Source organism: Palaemon carinicauda, chromosome 15 (genome assembly GCF_036898095.1).
Source record: "Palaemon carinicauda isolate YSFRI2023 chromosome 15, ASM3689809v2, whole genome shotgun sequence".
Lineage (NCBI taxonomy): Eukaryota > Metazoa > Arthropoda > Malacostraca > Decapoda > Palaemonidae > Palaemon > Palaemon carinicauda.
The window spans coordinates 35,950,737-35,975,667 of NC_090739.1; the positions used below are offsets into that span (position 1 = coordinate 35,950,737).

At 36.0% G+C, this 24,931-nt stretch overlaps 1 protein-coding gene across 1 annotated transcript in view; it reads right to left on the reverse strand.

Annotated features, from left to right (window-relative positions):
* LOC137654555 (uncharacterized) overlaps positions 1–15,433 on the reverse strand; it is a 162,399-nt gene extending 146,966 nt beyond the window's left edge. Inside the window, exon 1 of the mRNA XM_068388284.1 lies at positions 14,071–15,433. Within this exon, the coding sequence (XP_068244385.1) occupies positions 14,071–15,264 (1,194 nt within the window). The 5' untranslated portion in view covers positions 15,265–15,433. The remainder of the gene's footprint in view (positions 1–14,070) is intronic.
* Between the last annotated feature and the right edge of the window lie 9,498 nt (positions 15,434–24,931).

A 24,931-nucleotide genomic window follows, 5' to 3' on the forward strand; every position in this document is an offset into this window, starting at 1 on the left:
TATATATATATATATATATATGATACTAAAGAACCCTCTTTTAAACACTCAGAAAGAAAAAGACCTCAAGGTTTCCTTCGCCAAGTTTAAGTACAAAGGAGGGATGCAGGGTAGGTCGCGTAATGTGAATTAAAAGTATATCACCAAAGATTGCTGGTAACATTGCGAGGATTGTACCAGTATTCCGGTAAAGGAAACTTGTATGGTGGTTATCGTAAGATCAAAAGGTCTCAAGGAGACTTGAATTTCACCTTTGCTCGCAGTTCCGACCTGTTATGGTTGATTCAATGACATAAAGGCAGCCATTTTCGTCAGCTTTCGATTTTCGTTCAATCTATCGATTTGATCTTGCAAAGATTTGTGATTCTCGAATTTACAATAAAATATCTAAGTAATATACTTTAACTAATGACCAGTTTTAGATCAGAAATTACACATTTCAGAGTAAAACATATAATTACTTGTAGCAGAACAAAAATGTAATTAAAAAAAATCCTTTTTATATTAAGATCCATATTTTTTAGTAGTAAATGACTCGAGTATCGTAGGAATAAACAAGAAATATATTCAGATTTTGAGCTGCATAAAGAGCTAGAGTTGAAAAGTAAAATATAAACATGGCTTGCCTCAACAAAGCTATGCAACAGAAACTGGAAAATGTTGTGATTACAGTTTGCGGTAAAGGGAGGAAACATTTAGCTATGAGACTTTTCTACGAGGTTCTCATGGTCACTGAGAAACCATTTTGAGAAGAATGTTCGGTTTGAGAGATCCCCTTTGATTTCGTGCAAGGGAATGAGTATGCTCCGTTTGAAATCCCTCCCCATTATGTTTCCAGAAACTGTATTAGTACAGCACGTTAATGTATCCTGATAACAATAATCACAATCTGAATACTTGCTATAAATGTTTACTAGACCGTTGGTCAAGTCTAAAACTCCAATTAAAATAATGGAATTATCCATAAAAAATCAATATGATTAACAAATAAAATATATTCCATCACTAGTAAACCAATTAATCAATCGACCGAACTATAAATATACTTTCAAAGAAACTCATACCACATTCTGTCATATAATCATACTGTATGGCTTCCAGAGATACAGACATACCTTACAAAGCTAAATCATGGCATATCAAAATACGGACCAAATTCCACGCAATGACGTCTCAAGACGAAGAGCATGCAATCCTTTGTTTTAAGCATAGGATATTTCAGGAGGCTTCCTAGTTGGGGGTAAACTCCTACTTATATAAAGGGCGGGGACCTCTGCGTGCCTGCGGTTTCGAGTGCTGGTTTGAGCCACCAGTCAGTCCCTTGACTCGTTTCAATTTCCTCTCTATTTTCCAGCTTATAGGCGTTTAAGCTGGATATTTGAAAATAAACTAAAAGGTATTTCTTTAGATGTGCATCTCCAAACCACATATTTGTTTACAAGAATCAATTTCTTCATGACATTTTCTTCATGAATTGGGTTCTTAACGAAACTATTGTATTTTTTATATCTAGCTTCATAGCGAAACTTTTCTTTACACGAATTGGTTTCTTAGGAAAACATATTTCTATTTCAGAGTTAATTTATTCATGCAACAAATATTTTTTTTCATGAATTTGCATTTTCATGTTATTTTATTTTCTTCAGCTTCTTTATGCCATATTGTTTTTAAACCCTGCTACTCCCTGTTTACTATATTAAATAACTTAATCCTATCACATAGTTGCCAAGAAATGAGGAATTCAAGATATACAAAGGAAGACGAGCAAGCTACAAATCATGAAAACTCTGCGTTCAAGTATGAACGATCACGTACCGCGAGTTGATTACCTAATACCAACATCATTTAGAGGAACCAGAATAACGACAACGACATATATCTAAGGAGACGGCGGTAAAACAATAGCAAAGGGAATTGTCCACTTCCGAATTACGGCAACATCGGTCAATTGTAATGGCCTTAGAACCACAACCAAGTGGTGACCAACCAGCCTACTGATTACAGATTCGGGCTTTATTAACCACAGTCACATGATGTAACATTTATGCTCTTGCAATACCATTTACCAGGTCTTGTACAATCTCCTGCAGGCTATTGTTGCAGTCTTGATCAGCAAGTGCAGGCTGACATGCTTATGACCACGTCACTTGATACAGTTCTTCTTCGGAGGTTTCCTAAAGAGCTTCTTATATATTGCAAAACACAAAATATAAAATAAAAATTTGATGAGAAATTCGAAGATAACATTGAAATTATAATAAAAAATTAAGAGTAATTTGGCAAAACGTAATGACAAACGGTACAAGAATTTAAAAAACGCTAAGAAAATAATCATCCTTCAAACCAGATATAATGGGAGGGAAGAGAAAAAATACGGGTTCAACACTTAAATATGCAAGGTCTAAGACAGGACCGTAAACGGAAGAAGACCACTTCTAGCACATAAATTAATCTTTATAATCAAGTCCATGGATCTCCATATCGTATTACTATAAGGAAAGGCGAAGTCTCGTTTCTCACCTCTTAGATCAAGCAACCATGCAATTTGATACGACCAGCTGGAAAGGATATCAAGGGCAAATTTAGATAGGGGTGAAAAATGCTGAACAAGTCTGGAAGGTTAACTGGAATCACCGTGACTAAGCTCACTCACTGCATTGCTCGAATGCATTTTGGATATGCCAACTATAAGGAGATAGGGGGCGAAGCTGAGGCTTTGTGATCTAAATATATCAACTGAGAAAATAAAAATGCATAACTTTAGATAGCAGTGGATTTGAATTTGGATGAGGAAAACAAATAAATAATTTTGGTGGTCAGTTGGCTTTTGCGACATCAGTGGAAATTAGCTACAATAGAAAAAAATACCTTCAATCAAAATATAGAATGACAACAAAATTATAAATTAAAAGCATTGAATTACAGAACCCTAGAACCTAGTTATCGAAAATAAAAATTCAAAATGTTTACAATGAAAGTATACTACAGCTCATAATTATACAGAAAATCCAAATCCATATTTAGAAAAGAGGTCTTTAGCTCTTTGTAACAGATACCTAATCATCCACACACGAAATAAAAAACTGTTTTGAGTAGAAAAAAAAATTACTTGGTTAAGAAAAAGGCACAGAAACTTCGTATGAGGTTGGAATGCACACCAGGTAACATTGGTGTGCAAAGTGGTAAGCATTACCTTGAGACCTACCAACACCACCGGTAGTTGGAACCACAAGACAACACGAGAAGCAAAAGCAAAGAAAAAATTGCAGTTGGTAATTAGCAGTCATAACAGAGTTGTCAGAATTTTGGAAATATTTCGTGTGTCATTCTAAACGGTTAACCTAATGCAACCCTTCGAATAATGTTTGAAAAAAAAAATATAATTCTTGTCTTATAATAGTAATACCGGTATGAATGTGTGTGCGAGTTTGCTTTAACACCATATATATATATATATATATATATATATATATATATATATATATATATATATATATATACATATATATACATATATATATATTCATATATATATATACATATATATATATATATATATATATATACATACATATATATATATATATATATATATATATATATATATATATATATATATATATATATATATATATATATATAATTGAAAATTCCATTCATTGGATTAGACAAATCATTCCAGCCGTATCAACGTAACATTTCAAATTATATAAATATTTACCTGTGGCCCTGTAAAAGTCAAGGTTAGCACAAACAAGCTATTGTCACTTTGATCGAGAGAAAAGTGCAAAAACTTGCTCAGAAAGGGATATTCCCAGGAGCCAGTTGCTTTCCCTTTCGTTCCTTCAAAAGTAGCAATGCCAAATCAGTTTTCAATTCATAACAACATTACATGAATTTTAACACAGTTAACTAAACGTTAATCATAATAAACACAGAGCGTATGTTCAGCATCAATTTTGCTTATAACCTATCACCTGCAAGACCGTAACTCATTATTCCTTCAAACTTTCGAAGGTCATGTCAGTTAGATCGACGATGAATTGATCTTGTTATAGTAACAAGTACAGACAAATAACTGAATACAAATAATGCTTGGGAACTTAATAGACATTCAGAACTCATGAGATACATTGCAACACAAAAAATTACAAAAAAACAACCATTCACATTTGATGTCAAATACAAATATTCTTATCACCTCAGTAACCACTAACAAAAATAACCTATGCGGTTCCCAACGAAGCGTCAAACACAAAGAATAGAATTCAAACATGGCGCATTGTTAAAAAATAATTAACATCCGAAGACCATTTCCGACACACAATGGATTGTTGCCAAATTAGCTTATGCATCATGAATACGTATGACCTCTTCTATTATGACAGACAAGAGGTGTAAACAGCGGTAAGATTCGTTGAAGAAATTTCTAACGTGGGGCTGAATGTAGTGGAATACATCCGCCACTAGCACATTGAAGGCTTGGCTATGACCTAATTGAATTTTTCGTCATACTTTACTTTAAGGGCTGCTCTTCTGGTCCTATATTGCAGGGGAACACTACTCTCTACAGGACATTCGTGTTCAGTTCATCGTAACATTCTTCGGCACTTAGCATTTCACACCGCATGTTGCAAGTTAATTGTCAAATCCACATTATCGAAGGACTTAAGAAACAAGAAAGTCTTCAGTTTCTTCTCTAAAGCTTTAACATCTTCATTCTTTCGGATGTCTACTGGGAGATCAATGTATAGTCTTGGGGCCGCATATTTGAAAGATCTAGAACCTACAGTAGACATAAAAAATGTGAAAGATGTTTAAACGCATATACACACAAACGCGCAAATATAATTTGAACTTTTAAGAGTTCATGGCTAACGAAATGCCATCTTCATGACCTTGGGGGGAGCGCGTGTTCTCTTCCTGCATTTTCACAAGTAAGAATACTGCGGTAATATACAATGCCTATGCAAATATCGAACACCGAGCTCTACTCTACGTCTTTCACATATATAAAAGAAATAAAAACGGATTCAGAATAATATCTCGAAGAGAAATTTGTTCCCTTGACGCTATCATGGAAACATGACATCAACTTCAATCTTCAGTTCATCTTAACGGATCGATTATAACTAAAAGGTTGATTAGATCTTAATTTCCCTTTTATCATTTGTTAATACTTAAAGATCTCCTCTCCTTTGTTTCGCCAAGGCAATAAAAGCGCTATCCAAAACATCTCGGCACTGATAATTAAAACACTATAAATCTCCTAAAGGAACTATAATTTATCACAGCCCTGCAGTTACAAGACCCAGACAGTCCCAATTATAAAAGACTAAGCTCCAACAGCGAAAGAGAGAAAGAAGAGTCGACCTGATGAAGGGTAGGAGGAAGGAGTCAATTCCGGCGGGAAACCTGATCACGCCTCTCTTTCTCCTCCAGTACAGAGAAATAAAACACTGCAAAAATGATCGAAAATCCTCCGGACAAATAAGTGATTGCAACTCTACCTCGGTGGAATGGACAGTATATGTGCACGTTATTGTCTCTGACGGCGAACCAAATATTTTTCTTCATCATCAAGAGGTATTGAAGACAGTTACGAAATCGTGTGATATCTGAAGTGGAATCGGGGTATGGGAACATCAAACACTCGCTTATATCCAGCAGGTCAATGCTGATGGCACTTGTAGACAAAGACTATCATATTTTCTCAGACAACCAAAAGAAGACTTTCATGAATTAAAATTTTGTCTATAAGTCAACTCAAAAAAAAAAAAAAGATTACACACGACGAGGAACATTTTTTTCTTTTTCAAAATCAAAACCAATAGAACTATTTGCCAAAGGGATTAGACTTCTTGAGAGATTATTTAATAAATTTATTACGCCCAAAGACGTCAAACAAAGTTACATATTGGCAATTACATACAGTACATCAGAAATCAACATAAAAAGAAAAATTACAGCATTCTTGAGAGAGAGAGAGAGAGAGAGAGAGAGAGAGAGAGAGAGAGAGAGAGAGAGAGAGAGAGAGAGAGAAATTGTAAAGAATGTACTAATGCAATACATAAGAAGGTAGAGTCAGTATTAAGATTAAAAGCATAAAGAATCGAGACATACCCATACCGAAATAGAGGAAGATGAAAAAAGCCCTTGACATTGTGACCCACAAGAAAGGGGCATTCCCATGCACCCAAGAATGTTCCAACATAATATATTGCATTAGTTCTTCAATGTGCATTCACGCCGTTCAGGGGCGAACAATGTCTTACCGGAGCAAACACGCCCACCACAACCGAGCTGCCCCAGATAAGATGGGAAATTTTGTCACTCCCTCGTCGACCGTGAGTATAATTCAAATTAAATTACTACGTGTCACAATTCAGTAAATCCGGATATCAAAAATGCATTTTGAATAAACCTAACACTAAATCTATAAGCAGATTAGCTTAAGATGTCACTATGAATTCCTATTTACCATTCCATCATAAATTATTATATTCATTTGGGACTTGAAATGATTAATTCTGTTATAGACCAAATGATTTGATAATTGAAACACTTTAATAAACTGGCTTCGGATGTCAATCTGCACTTCACTTCACCATGACCTCGAAAAATCTTCAGGCAACAAAAATATATATGATGGAATGTCATGATCGTTGTTTAGTTTTTAACAAAGTCTGGCAATATAGCCGATTTACCCATAGGGAAAATGATAGACATGGCGATAGCAACACGGTGGTACAAATCGACGACAAAGCGCTGACGCACCAAAAGACGTTCTGCTATTTTTTTCAGATCTCTCTCTCTCTCTCTCTCTCTGCTTCCCGTCATTGTTCTGAAACGGTAACTCGTCTGAGGGTCACCTGTACACGAACAATACGACAGAGAAAGATATATAAGCTTTCTTTAGCGGACACCTGAACAAAAGCTCCTCTTGACTCCAGATTAAAAAGCATGAAGAAAATGAATTACGCTGACGGAGAGCATCTGCAGTAAATGAAAAAAAAAAAAAAAACTCTCCTTTGTAGCTGCAGAAAATGGTGTCTCAGCAAAGGCAAAAGAATGATAAATTGGGTCACGACTTTCAAGCCCCTGTGAAAAGAAGAAAAAAAACAACAAATCAATGATAGGCCAATTGGGGTCTTGGCCCCCTAAAATAGGCTGACCCCAAACAGTTTTGGACAGTAAAGGACATAGGTCTAAGATGATATGATTTCCTTACCAAAGAAATCATGTTTTTAAAATCATACTTGGAACATGGGAGAGGGAAGTTTGCTAATATTATGCATTAAGTATTTATTGACACTTTCTAGGTTTGAGGGCCATAAATACTTAATGCATACGAGCATGCGCATTTGTGCCTCAAATAATATTTGAGGTATGCAACCACTTGCCTAGTAGTCAACACAAATAACTGGAAGATCTTGCATGTTTACCCTTAATTCATTTTTTCAAGAACAAAAGCAATGGCCGTCCTCCCTAGTAACCAAAGCCGTGAAGGTCACCAATCACACCACATACACACCCTGCTTTGACTAACGCCAACGCTTAAGCCAAAGACAACCGACGAAATATGGGATAAGGAGGACAGGACCCACCTGGAGAGGCCTACAACAACATGCGACAATCGAGAGCTTTTTGTCGTAACCGGACGTGCGAAATCAAACACCACGGCCGGAAGACAGATTGCTCGGCCCATTCTCCACCCAGAGGACGCCAAAACACTCAATGGAGGAAATCTAAAGCGTACGGGAAAAAAGGTCGAATACGGAGAACAGGACGGCTAGAGGCGGAATGTGGGTGACGGGACGGGGGGTGGTAGGGGAGAACGAATGTCGTGGTAGGAATGGAGGTTCTCCGGTATTGGCGGCTTACTGGTGGGAGGAGGCCGAGACTCAAGGAGTGACTCATGGATTGGGTATGTAACGACTGCCTCCAGGGCCTCTCGCAGAAGTGTGAGTGAACTGCACTGAAAACTATCGGGCGATTTTACCTCAAGCAGAATGAGATTCTATTTCTTTACATTTACTAGCTTTTTATTCATATTTCTTAAGAAAATCAGGTTTTATTACTTTAACGGACACCTACTTCCATTAACTGAATTTACTATTCGTAACTGCCAGAGAAACTATCGTATCGAGCTAAATATAGAATTTTTTTTTATATTATTGAACATTGTACAATATACGTAATATCTATTTCAAGGATATAATTGGAAAGGGGACATCTACAATAAACCTTATTTGTGTACTAACGTTTGTATTAATACAAATATGTTATAAATGAGGTCAGAAACATTCTCCATCTTCCAGGAGAACCCAAAGAACTTGAATATTATGATAAAAACGCCACGGAGAAATGTCACTGGAGCAGTGACCAGTTCCATCATTTCCAGTCGGGGTCTCGGCTGCAATTTCGGGACGCTTCAAAAGCTGATTCACTTTCAATAACAACAATTATGATCTTAATAAAAACAAATAAATTTATCGACAAAACTCCAAACAATATCATTAAGAGATGATGATAATTGTTCTAAAATCTGTCAAGAAAATTAATAAAAAAAAAATACAAGATATAAAAACTCTAATCTAATTATTAGAATGCTTTAGTACAACACATGACTAATCAAGATTAAAAGCATCACGCAGGTCAACTTCTTTTATATTTTGTTTTTAGCTGGAAGGCAGTAACGAGTGATGAAGTTCATACTTCACAAATAAGAAAAATTGTAATTTAACATCAAAGAAAACCTGGATTTAAAGTCAAATGCCAAGTAACAAGAATCATATACTAGTGCCGTTTCGCTTAACATGGATTCATATATGCAAAAACAGAGATTTCAGTGATGTCACTTGTTGCCCAACAACGACAAAGCCACGTATCCCATTGTTTCCACAGCATTGTTTGAACAGCGCTTAATCCACAAGTAAATAGTCGAAATGCCTACAGAACCAAAATGAGAGTACGGCACACTCTCATTACACTACACTAACAATATCTACATTAATTACCATATTCATCCCATCATAAATGTCCAAAATGTGCTTCAGATATTCAATTTCAGTAATCATCGGTTCTAGCCACAGTAGAAGTGCCAATGTATGTCATCAAGTCATAAAGTATATGTGCATAGAAATACATGTATGCACACACACACACACACACACACACACATATATATATATATATATATATATATATATATATATATATTACTGTATATACATATAGAGATCTATGTACGTACGTACATAGAAAGACCATAAACAGGCACGAGTGGAAGGACATGTCTGAGGCCTTAGTCCTGCAGTGGTCTAGTTACGAATCATATATATATATATATATATATATATATATATATATATATATATATATATATATATATATATATATATATATATAAATGTGTGTGTGTGTGTAAGTTTCAAGGTTTCAAACAACCCAAACAGTCACAGGCTTGCATGAAATTATAAGTTTATGCTGGTCTTGTTAGTCTATAAATACCAACTTATATTTTCTTGTTGCGAGGGGAGAAGCTGTCAGCTGAGGAAGATCTCTCACAAGGAATCAGTATATCTTCACTCCAAGTGCAATGAGGTATATGTCAAGTGGTAGGATCGACCTGGACTGTATCTTATGTGCTCGACTGCATGGGCATGGCGATGTCATGTGATTCTTTGCAGCTTATTAGTATTCTTGTCGCGTTTAGCCAGGGCAATATGGCGTCTCATGACTTGGATGAGATTCAGTTCACGTTGATCCTCAATTACTGTTGGCTTATAATAGTAAAACTCCTCATACAAAGCCTAGATCAATAAGTTAGGCGTATTATAAATTGACAACCTGGCGTAAAATAGATCGATAAATCAATATCAGAGACCAGGAGAAGAAAAAATCTTCTTGGCGTACACTGACCTACAAAACAGATAATTGATTTTTAGCTGGGCTGCCAGCGAACAGAGGAATATTTAATAACTTCTAAAATACTTATAAACTGAATTTTCATGAAAACTTGAATAACAGAAAAGAATATCTACTGGGTATAGAATATTACATTAGAACTAACAGATTCAAATACGTTTTTGGTAATTTAGTTCAAATTCAGAGAGAGAGAGAGAGAGAGAGAGAGAGAGAGAGAGAGAGAGAGAGAGAGAGAGAGAGAGAGAGAGAGAGAGAGAGAATTTTCATCTCGATGTACACAGCTGCCTTGGGTAAGGCTAGCTTGTCCTTTACATAAATAGCCAGCCATCTGTCGAGAACTGAACTTATAGGCCTATCTCGTCTGTTTCTATCAACAGCAGTGTCAAATTGGCATCGAATTACCATATCTCCACACTAATAAGATTAGCTTGGAAGTTAATTAAATTCCTCAAGCGTGTCTGATGCAGATTGGATCCCGATTGTTTTACACGAGATAATCATACAAGATCTTTGTTTTTTTCACAAATTTCTCATTAAACGAATAACGGAAACGATATAAGATATTTGCTTTTTGTTCACTGAATGTGTTATCATATTGGTACGCTTGACTGAAAGTATGTAAGAGAAAAACTATGCGTACATTAATTTTGTTTCATAAGATAAGTAAAGTTAAAACAGAACTCTTGTAAAACAACGGCAGGAAACATTCTTAATAGTGACGATAAGAAGTTAAGCTTTCACATACTTCTTATGCTACAACAACAATACCTATAGGCCTAAAATACCAAGTCTGATTCCATCCTGTCGCTTACACAACTGCTCCTTACATGAAGAATAAAAATAAACACAACACTCTGAGAGACGAAACAATGATGAAATAACAACAGATGTTTTGCATCACATTTCACAATGGGAAGGGCCACGCCATGTAACAATATGTCGAATTTCATAATTTTTTTTTGGATGAAAGCATGGATGCCATCCTCCTTGCATGGTTTATGATTGATATAACACCTAATTCTCTCCGGAATATCATGTCATTTGTTTCCTTGTAATTGTTCGAAGATATTTAACTGTAGATTTAATTTTACTCAAACATGTTTAATTTCTTTTTAAGGGGAAGGCCTAGTATCGAGATCTTAACCCTATAAGTGAGAAAGAGCATTCACTCCAAACTACTAATTATCACTTGTCATAAGCTAGTATATACGAATACAATGTAATAATAAAATTTTAGGAACAGTACGAAGCCAGTATTAATTACATTCATTTTAGTCTTACACTACCTGCGTTAGGTTCTAGCATAAACATATGGCAGAACAAAACGAACGGGGAGTGGGATGAATTTTGCGTAGGGAACAAAGCAACAACTATTAACGGGATACAGCAGTATTATTTGTTTAGTTAACTATGCAAGATATGAAAACACGGGTTAATATAATATTTCTGTAGTTAAACTACGATTAAGCAAACTCTATAATACGCAATACAAGTAAAACCATATTAGGCAAATCAAAGATAACACCTTAGGTTTAGACACTGAAACTGGCTGGCAGGGAGAGGAATTGGGGGAATGGAAAGACTGATAGACATAACATCCAAACACGACGACGAAATTCTCTACAAAATAAATGACCCTCCTCTGCGGTATAACCTGACCTCAGATGACCCCTTATAAACCACTACGAGTTCATTCTAAAATGAAACAATATCAAAGGTGCCGCTAGCGATCTTATAACTGATGCTCGCATTAAGTGTCTCGCTTACGAATCTCGATCAACAGATAAAACTTGAACCAAATAATAGCGAGGAACATCCTTTGAATCCTTGGCGTCCTGTCGAATTTACAATTAGACCACTTTTATAAACTCAGCAGGACAAAGAGGTGTTTAAAAACCGGACCTTGAAAGGCTAGTAGTGGATATCCCATGAGCAGGAGAAAGGGCACACTCAAATATTGTGGCCTTAGATACTTTCCCCCCACCCCTGGAAAATCTCCCCTATAGATATACAGTATCTAAAAGGACACATGCCAATTGTGAATCGTATATGCCCCTTGCTCTATGAACATTTACATGAAAAATAATAATCGCCTTATAAATACTGGTCATCATTTTAAGTTAATTGTAATTCTGCAAAATAAGATGCTCATCTATTGACAAAAACCTAAATCTGATGAACATCCACATACTCTCACCCATGAGAGTAACTGCGCTGTGATGCACCTAGTTTTTTAACGTTAAAAGATTTCCTAGTTTAACTGGAGAGAGAGAGAGAGAGAGAGAGAGAGAGAGAGAGAGAGAGAGAGAGAGAGAGAGAGAGAGAGAGAGAGAATTTTTTTAATAGTTTGATTATCAAGAATAACTTAAGTTTATCCTTCCAACTTATTCCGTTTGCATCGTAAATTTAGTGCGTTTAAGGAATTATTCTATATAAGCACGTAACTAAAACAAACCTACTCCTTCCTCTAAACAAGAAGTACACAATATGGAGCCTTAACAAGTTAATTTTTGCAGAAATAGGTAACACAACGAGACAAGCCACTTGTCTCATGATTCAACAAACTGTTTGTGATCACACTGGGAAGAAAGATTTCACCTTTGATGACGAACCTCTATCTCGTCTTTAGATTGAATCACCACGACCTACATGTTTCAAATCACGCCTCACCTTTTATCCTTTGGAAACATTACGGTGACGATGCAACAATATAATACTGTATCTGCTCTGCGGCGGTAAATGACTTTGCAAGATCAAAGATGCAGGTCTTTGTCCTAAAATTTCTTCCTCATTCATTTTCGATGTACAGGAATAGTACTGTAATCCCTATTTTTCTGCACTGGATGCCAGATGTGCAAGAGAACCAGGTGGAAAAAGGTTCATTAAATAAGAATAGGCCGTACGAAAGTATGTAGCCTAATCTATCATTGTTATTAGAAACGCAACACTGATGAAAATGGCAGTAGTTCATACTACTTGAAAAACTTATTCATTAGAATAAAACATGAACTAATAATGTGTTGTATAATGAACGGGGAATAAAAACCAAGATTTCATAATACGTTATATTAAGAGTGTCAGCCTTCATTGTCACTCTAAGCCCTCACTCCAAAACCACTGTCTAGCATCCTGCTTCATTGTAGTCAACAAAAACAAAGCCGTGTGTACGTGTCCTGAATTGCAAATATAACAAATAATAATAAAAATTGAGAGAGAGAGAGAGAGAGAGAGAGAGAGAGAGAGAGAGAGAGAGAGAGAGAGAGAGAGAGAGAGAGAGAGAGAGACTGCAATAATAATGACGACTTGCAGAGAGCAAAAACTCTGCAAGACCTGATATCAAATAACATCCCCATGACGGTGTGAATCCAAGCACGTAGGCTAAAACATTATCTCGCATAAAGTTTCTCAAAGTAGTTTTTAACGTAAACTTCTTGGAAAACAAGCCATTCCACATAATAAGAGATGAAAAATGGACTAAGGAAACTAAATACCCTAAATATCTAGATATTAAATACCCTAGACATCCAGATATTAATATCCTAGATATCTAGATAATAAATCCCCTGGATATCTAGATACTAAATACCCTAGATATCTAGATACTAAATATCCTAGATATCTAGATACTAAATACCCTAGATATCTTGATACTAAATACCCTGGATATCTAGATACTAAATACCCTAGATATCTAGATACTAAATACCCTAGATATCTAGATACTAAATACCCTGGATATCTAGATACTAAATACCCTAGATATCTAGATACTAAATACCCTAGATATCTAGATACTAAATACCCTAGATATCTAGATACTAAATCCCTTAGATAATTAATTACTAAATACCTTAAATATCTAGCTAACACTGAAAATCCATCCCGAATATATTTACTAAGTACTTACTGTACTCTTCTTTTAGAATAAGACAGAAGGGCAAATAAAATCAAGCTGTCGTCCAATAAAAGCTTAATAAACACATACTTTACAAAACATTAATGAGAAATCATCATTACAATTGCAACCTGTTATTACTTTTGTATGATTAGATGAAGACTTAGTGATTTCGTAAACATTGAAAATGCATTAACACTTAAAATGTCTCCGACTTTATTAAACATTTACATATTTATCATTACCTGTAATAGATTAAGCGTCTTTCCAGGACTATGGGACAGAATATCCTCGCTCAGCCTTAGGAGGTCGGACAGATCGAGCGGAGGTAGGGACGGTGTAGGCGTCGAAGTCGCCCTAGGTGTTGTGGGCGTGACGGAGTTAGGAGTAGTCGTGGGTGTCGGGGTGGAGGTAGAGGACGAGGATGTACTGGTAAATGTACTCCTGCTGTCCTCCACGTCGCTCAAATTCAACGAATCCTGATCGTCAAATCGCTGGCATTTGGGCAAAAGGGTCACCATATTCACACTTTCGTCCACTTCGGCCGCCCCTTCGCCGGTCGTGGAGTCGACTTCGGGGTCCTTGGAGGAGTCACAGTTGTAATTTTGGCAAGATTCTGGGAGGGAAATGTCCTTCTCTTTGTGTTCACTAGAAATATGGCAAGGGGAATCGAGCACTGGACGAGGTGAATCCTGAATGGCGTTGAGATCCTCACCGTTAATATTAATATTATTTACATTAGGTGACGGAGGCGATGAAGTAGTAGCACTAGTAGAAGTAATCTGTCCACAACCACAGTCGGATGCCAAGGACGACTTGCGTCTCGAGCACTCTTTGTCTTCTGCGCCCTCGTCAGAAGGGTCTTCTAGACCCTTCTGGGGCGTTAAGGAGGATTCACTATTTCTGACATCACTTTCCTCTCTCACTGAACTGTCATCATCATCATCGTTTTCATTGTCACCATCATTTTCATCAGTCCTCAACCTTTCACAAACAAAAGACGAACTCGCTTTAGTTCTATCGTCAGATCCTTCGGCAGTAGCTGAGACCAGATCTGCCAGGGATTCCGTTTCGGCTAAAGGCACACGTTTAAACACTTCGTCGGTCACTCCAGCAGAGATGACCTTGACAGTTTCCTCTGCATTAGACAGCACTGCAATACCATTTTCCGTATCGGTTAGGGTTCTGTCAACATCGTCATCACCTTCACTATCATCTACGTCATCGGTATCGTCGTCTTCCACGCCATCCTCTTCCGCACTGGCATCGTCAAATCTGTCCAAATCAGGGGTGGATGACATTTTCTTGTATTTCGTCAGTTTACATGATCGGTTGTCCTCTTCTTCAGGCGACCCCATACTGGCCAATAAGGTGTACAGGCCCGACTGTCTACATGGGGTACCGATATTCATTAACAAAAGTTTCCTAATAAGTATCATCAATATGAATAAAAAACGATCACTATTTTAGAATATACGATAACTATATCACTTTAACATTCCTGGACTGCTATGACCGTAAGGCGCCAATCGTTCAAGACATTTAGATACACAGGAAGTTTCACTACAGAAAGAAAATACACATCCTTCTCGTTAGCGTTTACATTCGTACTGACCTGCCACTCCATTCAAAAGCACCGCCTCCTCTTGCTGCCTCAACCAGAGATGCCAATTAGTCTTTTCGTTTGTGAGCACATTTTACTAGTCGCTTTCCTATTTCGCTAATACACATTCATATATTTCGTGTATATTTTGTTAAGTGTACGTAAAAATAAAGGTAGCGCTGTTTCTTGGAGAAAGGTTAAATGGTTAAATAAGCAGTTGCTAATATTTAGTAAAAAAAATTAAAAGAAAAAAAAAACGTACATGGCGGTTTGACTTGCGCACTTAAATAAGGTTTAAATATTTAAACCGATACAAACCAAATTATTATCAAAGTTCCAGAGCTAGATAGTTTATAAACCTGATAATGATATTTACGATATACATAATGAGAATTTTTTAATAAACTTCTTTAGTACTGAAAAAGCTGTGTCAATAGTAGTTTATATAAATAAATATATATATATATATATATATATATATATATATATATTAAAATCTTCTTTTTGTAATCTGTACCAACTACAGACCAAGTGATTTTTCTCACATCGAACACAATAAAGGAGTAAAAGTCTTGTGATAATAATACTCTCATATAGAATTTAAATTTGTAATCATAAATAAGCTGTAGTTCGTAAAAGCCATTAACATAATCAATACAAATCTCTATCTCTCTCTCTCTCTCTCTCTCTCTCTCTCTCTCTCTCTCTCTCATTAAGAAAGATGCGATTGATAGAACACCGCAGACACTAATATCAATATTTTTTTAAATATAATAGGTCCTAATTTAAAAAGAGGAAAAAAAGAAAAAAAACCCTCTGGGAAAAGGAACATACGAGATCAAGGGATCACGGCATTCTGTTCAGGCAAGGGAAAAGAAGACTGAAAATCCTTTGGTCTCAACCAAATTCACGTAGGTCCCCAAACAATAACAGGACGCACCGAAGTCGTTTTTATGGATCTTGGGACGAAAGGCTAGCGGATGAAAAAAAAAAAATGGAATGTTTTCACAAAGGCATTTATCAAATGTAAAGGCGCTTATAGATATTCTAAAAATGAAGCATACATTTTTTTCACATGACCAAAAGGGAATTTTGACGGAAATGAGTCCACAGTATCAAAGAAATTTATGATTCTTATAACAATTTGAATATGATAATTCACATTGAAATGGTAAGATGGCCGAGGGAAATGAATACAAGCATTCCTGGTCAGTGAATTTCTACATCTGATCATTTTCAAGAAATATGGGAGAGTTGCAAGGAGTTTTAAGGATTTTGGATGTCTCATAGACTTTGTAGTTCATCTACGGAGACTTCAATTGCTCTTCGGTAGAGCGAATTAGTTTGAAAGTTTAGAGAGTTTTATGACCTTGGCTAACTTATTCCTGAATTCGTATAAGCTACCGTGTTATTGTTCACTACATCCGCTGGAAGTCTGTTCCATGCATTTTCTATTTTGTATGAGACGTAATTGAGAGAGAGAGAGAGAGAGAGGAGAGATGAGAGAGAGAGAGAGAGAGAGAGAGAGAACAAATCTGTCTTTAAGGGATGAGTTATTAACGAAAAATACTGCAAGTTTCTTTAAACGTACAATCGCCTAAACGGTAAAGAAAAGCCAATAGCGAGAACTGAGGCCGAAGTCGGAAGACTTGTAGGTTCATTAGCATCTCGCATAATTAAGATATTGGAAAATATACTTTATTTCTACTGTGTATCGTCTGAACAGTTTTGTGGAAACTCTTTCGATTCTTCTACAAAGAAACTTAAAACCTCTTACAGAGATTACCAAATACTGACAATTACATCGAGAACTAAACCCTTCCACCCCCAAAAGGACGTAACGGTACGTTCTTGCAAAACACGGTTAATTACATGTTTTTACATATTATTGAAATTTTATGAAAAACATCAGGCATTTTCCAAAAGAATGAGACCAACCTGACCTCTCTAGGACAAATATTAAGCCTGTTAGAGCAATTTTAAAAACAGAATATATAGCAAAATGTGCTCGAAATTTAACCTTATGGTGAGGGGTAAAAGGGGTAAATACTTGAACGATTTACGCACATTCAAAACAATAGAAAATAACGTTAGCATAAACATGAAAATCTAAATACCTAAGGAGATCCGTTTGTGGTTTGTCAAAAGTGTTCATCAAATATAAAATTATTTCTTATAACCCCATATTGTGTGTGTGTCATTGGTAAGGATTATCAAGGAGAGACAAATCAATGTTCAAGTATTCCAAAAATCAATTTTCTTGGTTAAACCAAAGCCATATCAGATCTCTCGCAATCAAAAATTGGAGAAAGAATTCATAAAAAGAATATACTAAAGATTTCTCACGTACAATTAATTTCATGGATATAGACATAGACACAATTTTGCTTAATTCCACCAATTATTCTATAAAAAAAAAAACACTTCAATTACATTCGGTATAATGATTTAGTAATTGGCGGCCGAGAGAGTACACACTCACGCATTATCGTGTGTGTGTGTATATATATATATATATATATATATACATACATACATTTATATATGTATATATATTATATATATATATAGAGAGAGAGAGAGAGAGTGAGAGAGGAGAGAGAGAGAGAGAGAGAGAATTGCATACACAAAATTGCTTGTTCAGTACATATATAGTACAGGAACTAGCATTTACATCATGCATTACAATCACCTCGTCTCCACATTACATATATCACCACAGCGTGAAAAAGGTAAAGGAATAAATAAACAAACAGAGAGAAACCAGGAAAGAGACCACTCGCTGTATAAAGAATAATGAAACACAATGAACTGTCACTGAGGTAGGTCACCTCTGATTGGAGAGTCGGAAGGCACAACACTTTTTCTTAAGAACGTCCATTGAATTTCTCTCGGTTACTTGGAGTAGGACCATTAACCTCATTATTCCTTTGTTAAGTAAAATCAAAACCTCAATATCATAAAATTCGAATCCAATAATAGTTTAATTTCAAAAAAGAAAAGAATAAAAAGGAAAAAAGAACATCCGCAGTAACAGAGATATGATTTCGCAAAACCTAAGATCCCACATAATTCAGAAGTGACCCAAAAGTCCCTCGAGAATGACTGAAGGTGGGAAAACGCCTTAAACAACGACATCCTTCGAAGACTCAACAACGGTCTTCTCTTCTTTGCAGGAGGGATGGAGGGCGTTGCAACAACTCTCTTGGTGACGACGCTGTCATCCGGCTACCCAAGATGGCAAGACTGAGGGCATTGAAAACTTCATACATAAGTCATCCGTTTCTCTCTCTCTCTCTCTTCTCTCTCTCTCTCTCTCTCTCTCTCTCTCTCTCATCTTGGATAAATGAATCCAATTCTTTCTCTTTAAGGTACTAACTGTGTCACTCAACTTGCTGAAACACTCAAATTCAGATAACATCCGATTTCAATTTAGCAAATAGTCATGCACAGACTAAGAATTCTAGCCTCCTTTGTTTATAGTGTCTTTCAGCGTTTCTTTATCAAAGACCTTTGGTGACATTTATCCTTTGCCGAATTCAATATTTCTATCTTTATTTGGTCGCCTCTAAAAGGTTGGAAAGGAAGAAAGAAAGAAAAAACAATGCCTCGTTTCCTTTGTTTAAAGGTTAACCTTAGGTGGTATACTCACAAATACTATCCATTATCTGGTAACAAAAGCTGATATTATATGTCCAAAAACAATTGCCTGGTTTCCTAATCAGCGTTACCATAATTTAATTTGCAATTAAGGTTAAATTTTTTCTTCTCTTCACGGCATATGTGTATTAAATCTGGGGATAATAATCAAGAAAATTTCATTCGTCTAAGTTCTTATTTAATTGACGAGTCGTTTTATATATAGAATTATCATTATTAATACTTTCTATTATTACTTTCTAAGCTACAACCCTAGTGGGAAAGCAGGATGCTATAAGCCCAGGAGCTCCAACAGGGAAAGCAGCCCAGTGAGTAAAGGAAACAAGGAAAAATAGATATTTTAAGAACAGTAACAACATTAAAAAAAAATATCTCCTATATAAACTATAGACACTTTACCAAAACAAGAGGAAAGGAAACAAGTTAGAATAGTGTGCCCGAGTGTACCCTTAAGCAAGAGAACTGTAACCAAAGGTACCCTTAAGCAAGAGAACTGTAACCAAAGACAGTGGAAGACCATGATACAGAGGCTATGGCACTACCCAACACTAGAGAACAATGGTTTGATTTTGGAGTGTCCTTCTCCTAGAAGAGCTGATTACCATAGCTAAAAAGTCTCTTCTACCCTTCATCATCAAGTACGGGGTGTTCGATGTCGAACGGCCGTGGCCCTCTGCACAAAACCTTCTCCATTCATTCCGGTCTTTAGCTTTCCTTTCCAACTCCACCATCGTTAGCCCCGCACATCTCCTTGATATTGTCACTCAATCTAGTTTTAGGCCTTCCTCTCGTTCTTGTACCATAGACTGATCCAATTAGTAGTGCTCTTTCCAGAGTATTGTGTTTCCGAACCTGGTGTCCAATAAAAGTTAGTTTTCTTTTTAGCTATGGTAATCAGCTCTTCTAGGAGAAGGACACTCCAAAATCAAACCATTGTTCTCTATTGTTCTAACCCTTACCAAGAGGAAAGTGGCTACTGAACAATTACAGTGTAGTAACCCCTTGGGTGAAGAAGAAATGCTTGGTAATCTCAGTGTTGTCAGGTGTATGAGGACAGAGTAGAATAAGTAAAGAATAGGCCAGATTATTCGGTGTATGTGTAAGCAAAGGGATAATGAACCGTAACCAGAGGGAAGTATCCAATGTAGTACTGTCTGGGCCAGTCAAAAGGACCCATAACTCTCCAGTGGTAGTATCTCAACGGGTGGCTGGTGTCCTGAACATATCCTTTTCGTTCGCATCTCCATATTCCAATGTCTCCTTTAATTTCAATATATCATCAAAATAACCAAATGACGAGCAGCAACTTTCAGAAAATTTTGACCGTGACATGTTTAAAAAATTAAGCAAATGTATTTCAAGAAAAGGCAATGTTTTGAGGAAAATTAAAAAAGGAGCCTTAAAGGAATAATTTTTGAAAGAAAACCAAGAAAATATTATGGAAAAATTGGGATTAAATACATATTTCTATCCATTTCACAATATTTTTTTTCAAAATCGAGTGACTAACATTTTCAAGTGGTAACCTATAGGAAACGTTCCTGCCTTCTGATCCGGTGGACTGGGGTTCGAGACCCGCTCAAGCTCTATAGTTCCTTGTAGTGTCTGCAACCTTACTATCCTTGTCAGATAAGGATAGGGGGGGGGGGGGCTACATGTCTACCTGCTGAGTCCTCAGCAGCTATTACCTAGCCCTACCTGGTAATTAGCTTGGGTGGAGAGGGAGCTTGGGCACTGATTATACGTATATATGGTCAATCTCTAGAACTTAGTTCTGCAAGGGCATTGTCACTGTCCCCTGCCATTCACGCGTGACTTTTAAACAATAAATATTAAATCATTGAATCAAACCCGCTCCCCTCCACTTACTTTCATTCATGCCACCAAAAGAAATCCTTTGCATTATTTCAAGATAGCAAAAATCAGCATTAGAATGGCCACTGTTGATAAGCATCTCTGGAATTACTCAATGCCATTATGATGAAAACCCGCTGTAGAAGAATACTGATATTTCCCAACTCGAGTAGGACAGAAAACCTCTTTTTTTTTCGACCTCGGGGCCCCTTCCTCAGAGAATCTCGTTTCATTTCAATTTGGCCCTCATGACTGGCCCCGTCCGAGCGGCGAATATCAGTGCCATATCGGGAACTGGGTATCTTTCCTCTGCAATCAGCTTCCTAATCTTATCGAGAGGAGAACCTTGGGAAAATAACTTTCACACACAATAAAGAAAAATGGAAAAGGTTAGTTTAACGGGTTGCTCGTGAAAGGCAATCACACGTCTAGATATCTCGCTCGTCCTAATTTCTAATTCTCGTTGCATTAAAATCCCAGTTTTTGATAGTAATTAATATGTAACAATTGCAATACATTTTTATAATAATAATAAACTATTACTAGGTCATTTGCTGCAACTTATGAAGCAAATATATAAAGAGGAAAAATCTAGGTGACACCATAAAACCCTTCTATGTATGAAAGAAATTTTTTCCGATTAAACAAACCCCGGCCGAAATTCAAAGTGAGACACAGGCAGGCAGACAGACAGACAGACAGAGATGACGATAGCAATTCTTGATTTGTTGTCCTTGTTTCCTTTCTATAATTTTGTCTTCATGGATCAGTAATCTTACACAGTCCATCCCTGTGCTTTTGAATTCGTACGCAGAATCCCAAGATCAATGAATGATTTACAATGTTTTCCTACGTGACATACTGACTTTTAAAGTCACGGTGATGATATCTCCATTTTTTCTTTGTTAAAAAAAAAGATAACTAAGACGCATGAAGCTGATGTCCAAGATACTTCTCCAAGGGCCCGATTAAAGGGTAAGACGCAATTCTGCAAGAAGGGCAACTAAATTTATTGCTGCAATGCGAATTCAAAGACCAATGCATCATTGCTTTAGTTATGATTAATAGGTATGTAGCACATCTCTATGCAATACCTATTTGTTTGTTAATTCAATTTTAAGATTATCTTCTCTCTGTCATGATTTTAAATACATGAGTAATGAGATTGTTTTGCAAGTCAAGGGCTCATAAGGCTTTGCTCCCCATGAATCAATCACTTATAATAATAATAATAATAATAATAATAATAATAATAATAATAATAATAATAATAATAAAAATTAGCAGAAAATGGGCAAACAAAAGTTCAGGAGTTAGTATTCCAGTTGCTTTGCGTCTTTTTCGATAGTAATCTCTATGAATACTATGCAAATAATCGAGAACAAAAGTACAAGTACTGTTATACAGTTTTCGCAAGTCTCATGATTGCAACGCAGTTAAATATAGGTTAAAGTTTCTGTTCGAGAAAGTGAAACCTCATATCAATAGCAAATAATTCAAATGCTTTTTAGCAAGATATTACGTCATAACTGGAAATCCATGCAGAGAAGCTCACTCTGGCGTATAGACTTTTACGAACACAATCTCTATAAACAGCAAATCACTATTTTTTAATACATTAATATTTAGATAAGAGGTAAAACGGGTTAGTGTAATTGAAAAAGAATAAACAAAATTATATTATTTAAATCTTTTCCAAGTGAAATCATCATCGAAAAAATGTCAACCTAAGTATTGTTAGAGCTAGTAGGTTGATCAAAACCCCAGCCACCCGTTGAGATACCACTGTACCAATTGGCTTCAATAATTTCGGTACACTTCACGGGAAGCTGTAACATTTTTTTTTTTTATTATTTACTTAACAGCACTTCGTATAATTAATAAAGATTCTTTAGATTACGTATTTACAAGATCAGCGACTGATTAAACAATCCGAGTTGCTGACAGGTTCTCTTTTGCTAATACAGCGTTACCTGCTACAATGTACAGCTGTCAGAAGTCTTCTTAGCGTCTCGTGAAGTGTACCGGATTTAATGAAGTCAACTGTACCACCCAGTGAGTTAAGGGATCCATTAAGTACGGTAGGATAATTTAATGCTCCGTCCTTCTGTTTGTACGAATCCTTTCTTTGCATGCACATACACCGAATAGTCTTCCCTCACATATCTGGCAACACTAAGCATGCGTTATTGTTGTAGATTACCTGGCCCCTTCCGGCCAGACACAGGCTCTTGCAATACTACAGCATGTAACAAACAGGCGACACCTTACACTCTCACTTTGTATGTAACTACAGTAACGTCAGTTGTTATTTCTCCACAAGATAAAGGGTAGACTCTAGCAGTGGTAAACAACTTTTCTAAGAGAACAATCTCATATCAAAACTAGTATTTTCTAGTCTTGGATAACGCCATAACCTCAGTACTATACAATTCCAATATCTTTCTTAGCGTTCTTATGTTTAAGAGGGCTAATTATCACATTTCTTAAATATCAATTTCTCTTCCTCTTATTTTTGGTCAAACTGTGAGTTAAGCAGACTAAATAGAATGACTAAGAAAGCCTCGAGGTTAATAAAGAGGTTGACTTTTCCTTACCTGTTTCCTCATCTTAATGTCACTCGCTGTCCTAGCTGTATATTGCCATGTTCCCATTATTACCACTTTGCATTTCTCCTCTATGGTTTATTTTTACTTCTCTTATCTTATACCCTACTCAGTTGCTTCTCTTATTGAGGCCATTTCGATTGTAGTATTCTGATTTTCCTCAAGGATTGCAACTTGGAATGTATTAATAATAATAATAATAATAATAAATAATAATAATAATAATTATAATAAAGCTTCAAGATGAAAAATAGCAAATTTTATACAAAGAATCTTTTAAATAGATCAGGTCTAAGATGAAAAAATACGAAAATATTATTGGGTTTAGAAGACACTTATCAAAATGAGTCTATACTAGGAACCCAAAGCAAAATAAAAGCAGAAATTGCCAGAGTAAACAAGCGCACCAAGATTGTTAAAGAAAAGATATCTAGCAAAAGCTTCTCCAGCAACGTCACTTAATTACAACCTGCGCAGGAGTGACCACGCATCGTAATGAGGAGGATTCGGGAACCATAAACAAAACGACCCGTGTGGTTATGTTTACGCTCCACGACATCCCACTTGTGTGCTTAAGCAACTATTCCTAAAAATAGCATTCGTTGGAACAATGCTTGCTCATGCCGGACTTCCTATTATTCGTTTTAACACTGGCTGTACAGTGTGTATACAGTATACGTAGGGTGGAATACAGTTGGTAGGGGGTGGGAGAGAATAGAAAGAGTGTGGAAGAGGGAGGAAATAGTTGTGAATATGCAGTAACATTAGAAAATAGAAAGATTGGGGCAAACCTAATTGCTCTGTTTCACTTCAACAACATGCACTTGTCATGCACATGGAGACAGTATGTGGCTGACGTTCTGTATCTTGATATTGAGTCTCAAATTAGGTTTAGGTAAAAAATTATAATACTGTACATATTTTTTTCTTAGATTTTTTATTCTTATGCGAGAATAGCCTTTTACTGTCATTATTACACTACAATCAACATATTGAATAAAATAAATTAATTAAATTATTGTGCAGAAAAAGTAGATGAATTAATTAAAGAAAAATAACTAAAAAGTCCATATTCAAGTACATATCTGTACTGATATATAAAGCAAAGAGTTGTAACGAACTTTAATTCGAAATCCTGAGATTATAATGACATCTTGCAGAATACATTCAAATTAATTAACTTGTAGACCGGCACCGTAACACTTTCAAAACAATATTCTAAAACATTTGAGAATTAGAATTTAGCTTGTAAACACTAATCAGGTTACCTCACTTGTGGTATCAAATATGAAACTTTCTAAATCATGATAACGCAACCATTAATATTACCCAAACAACAACAATAATAATAATAATAATAATAATAATAATAATAATAATAAT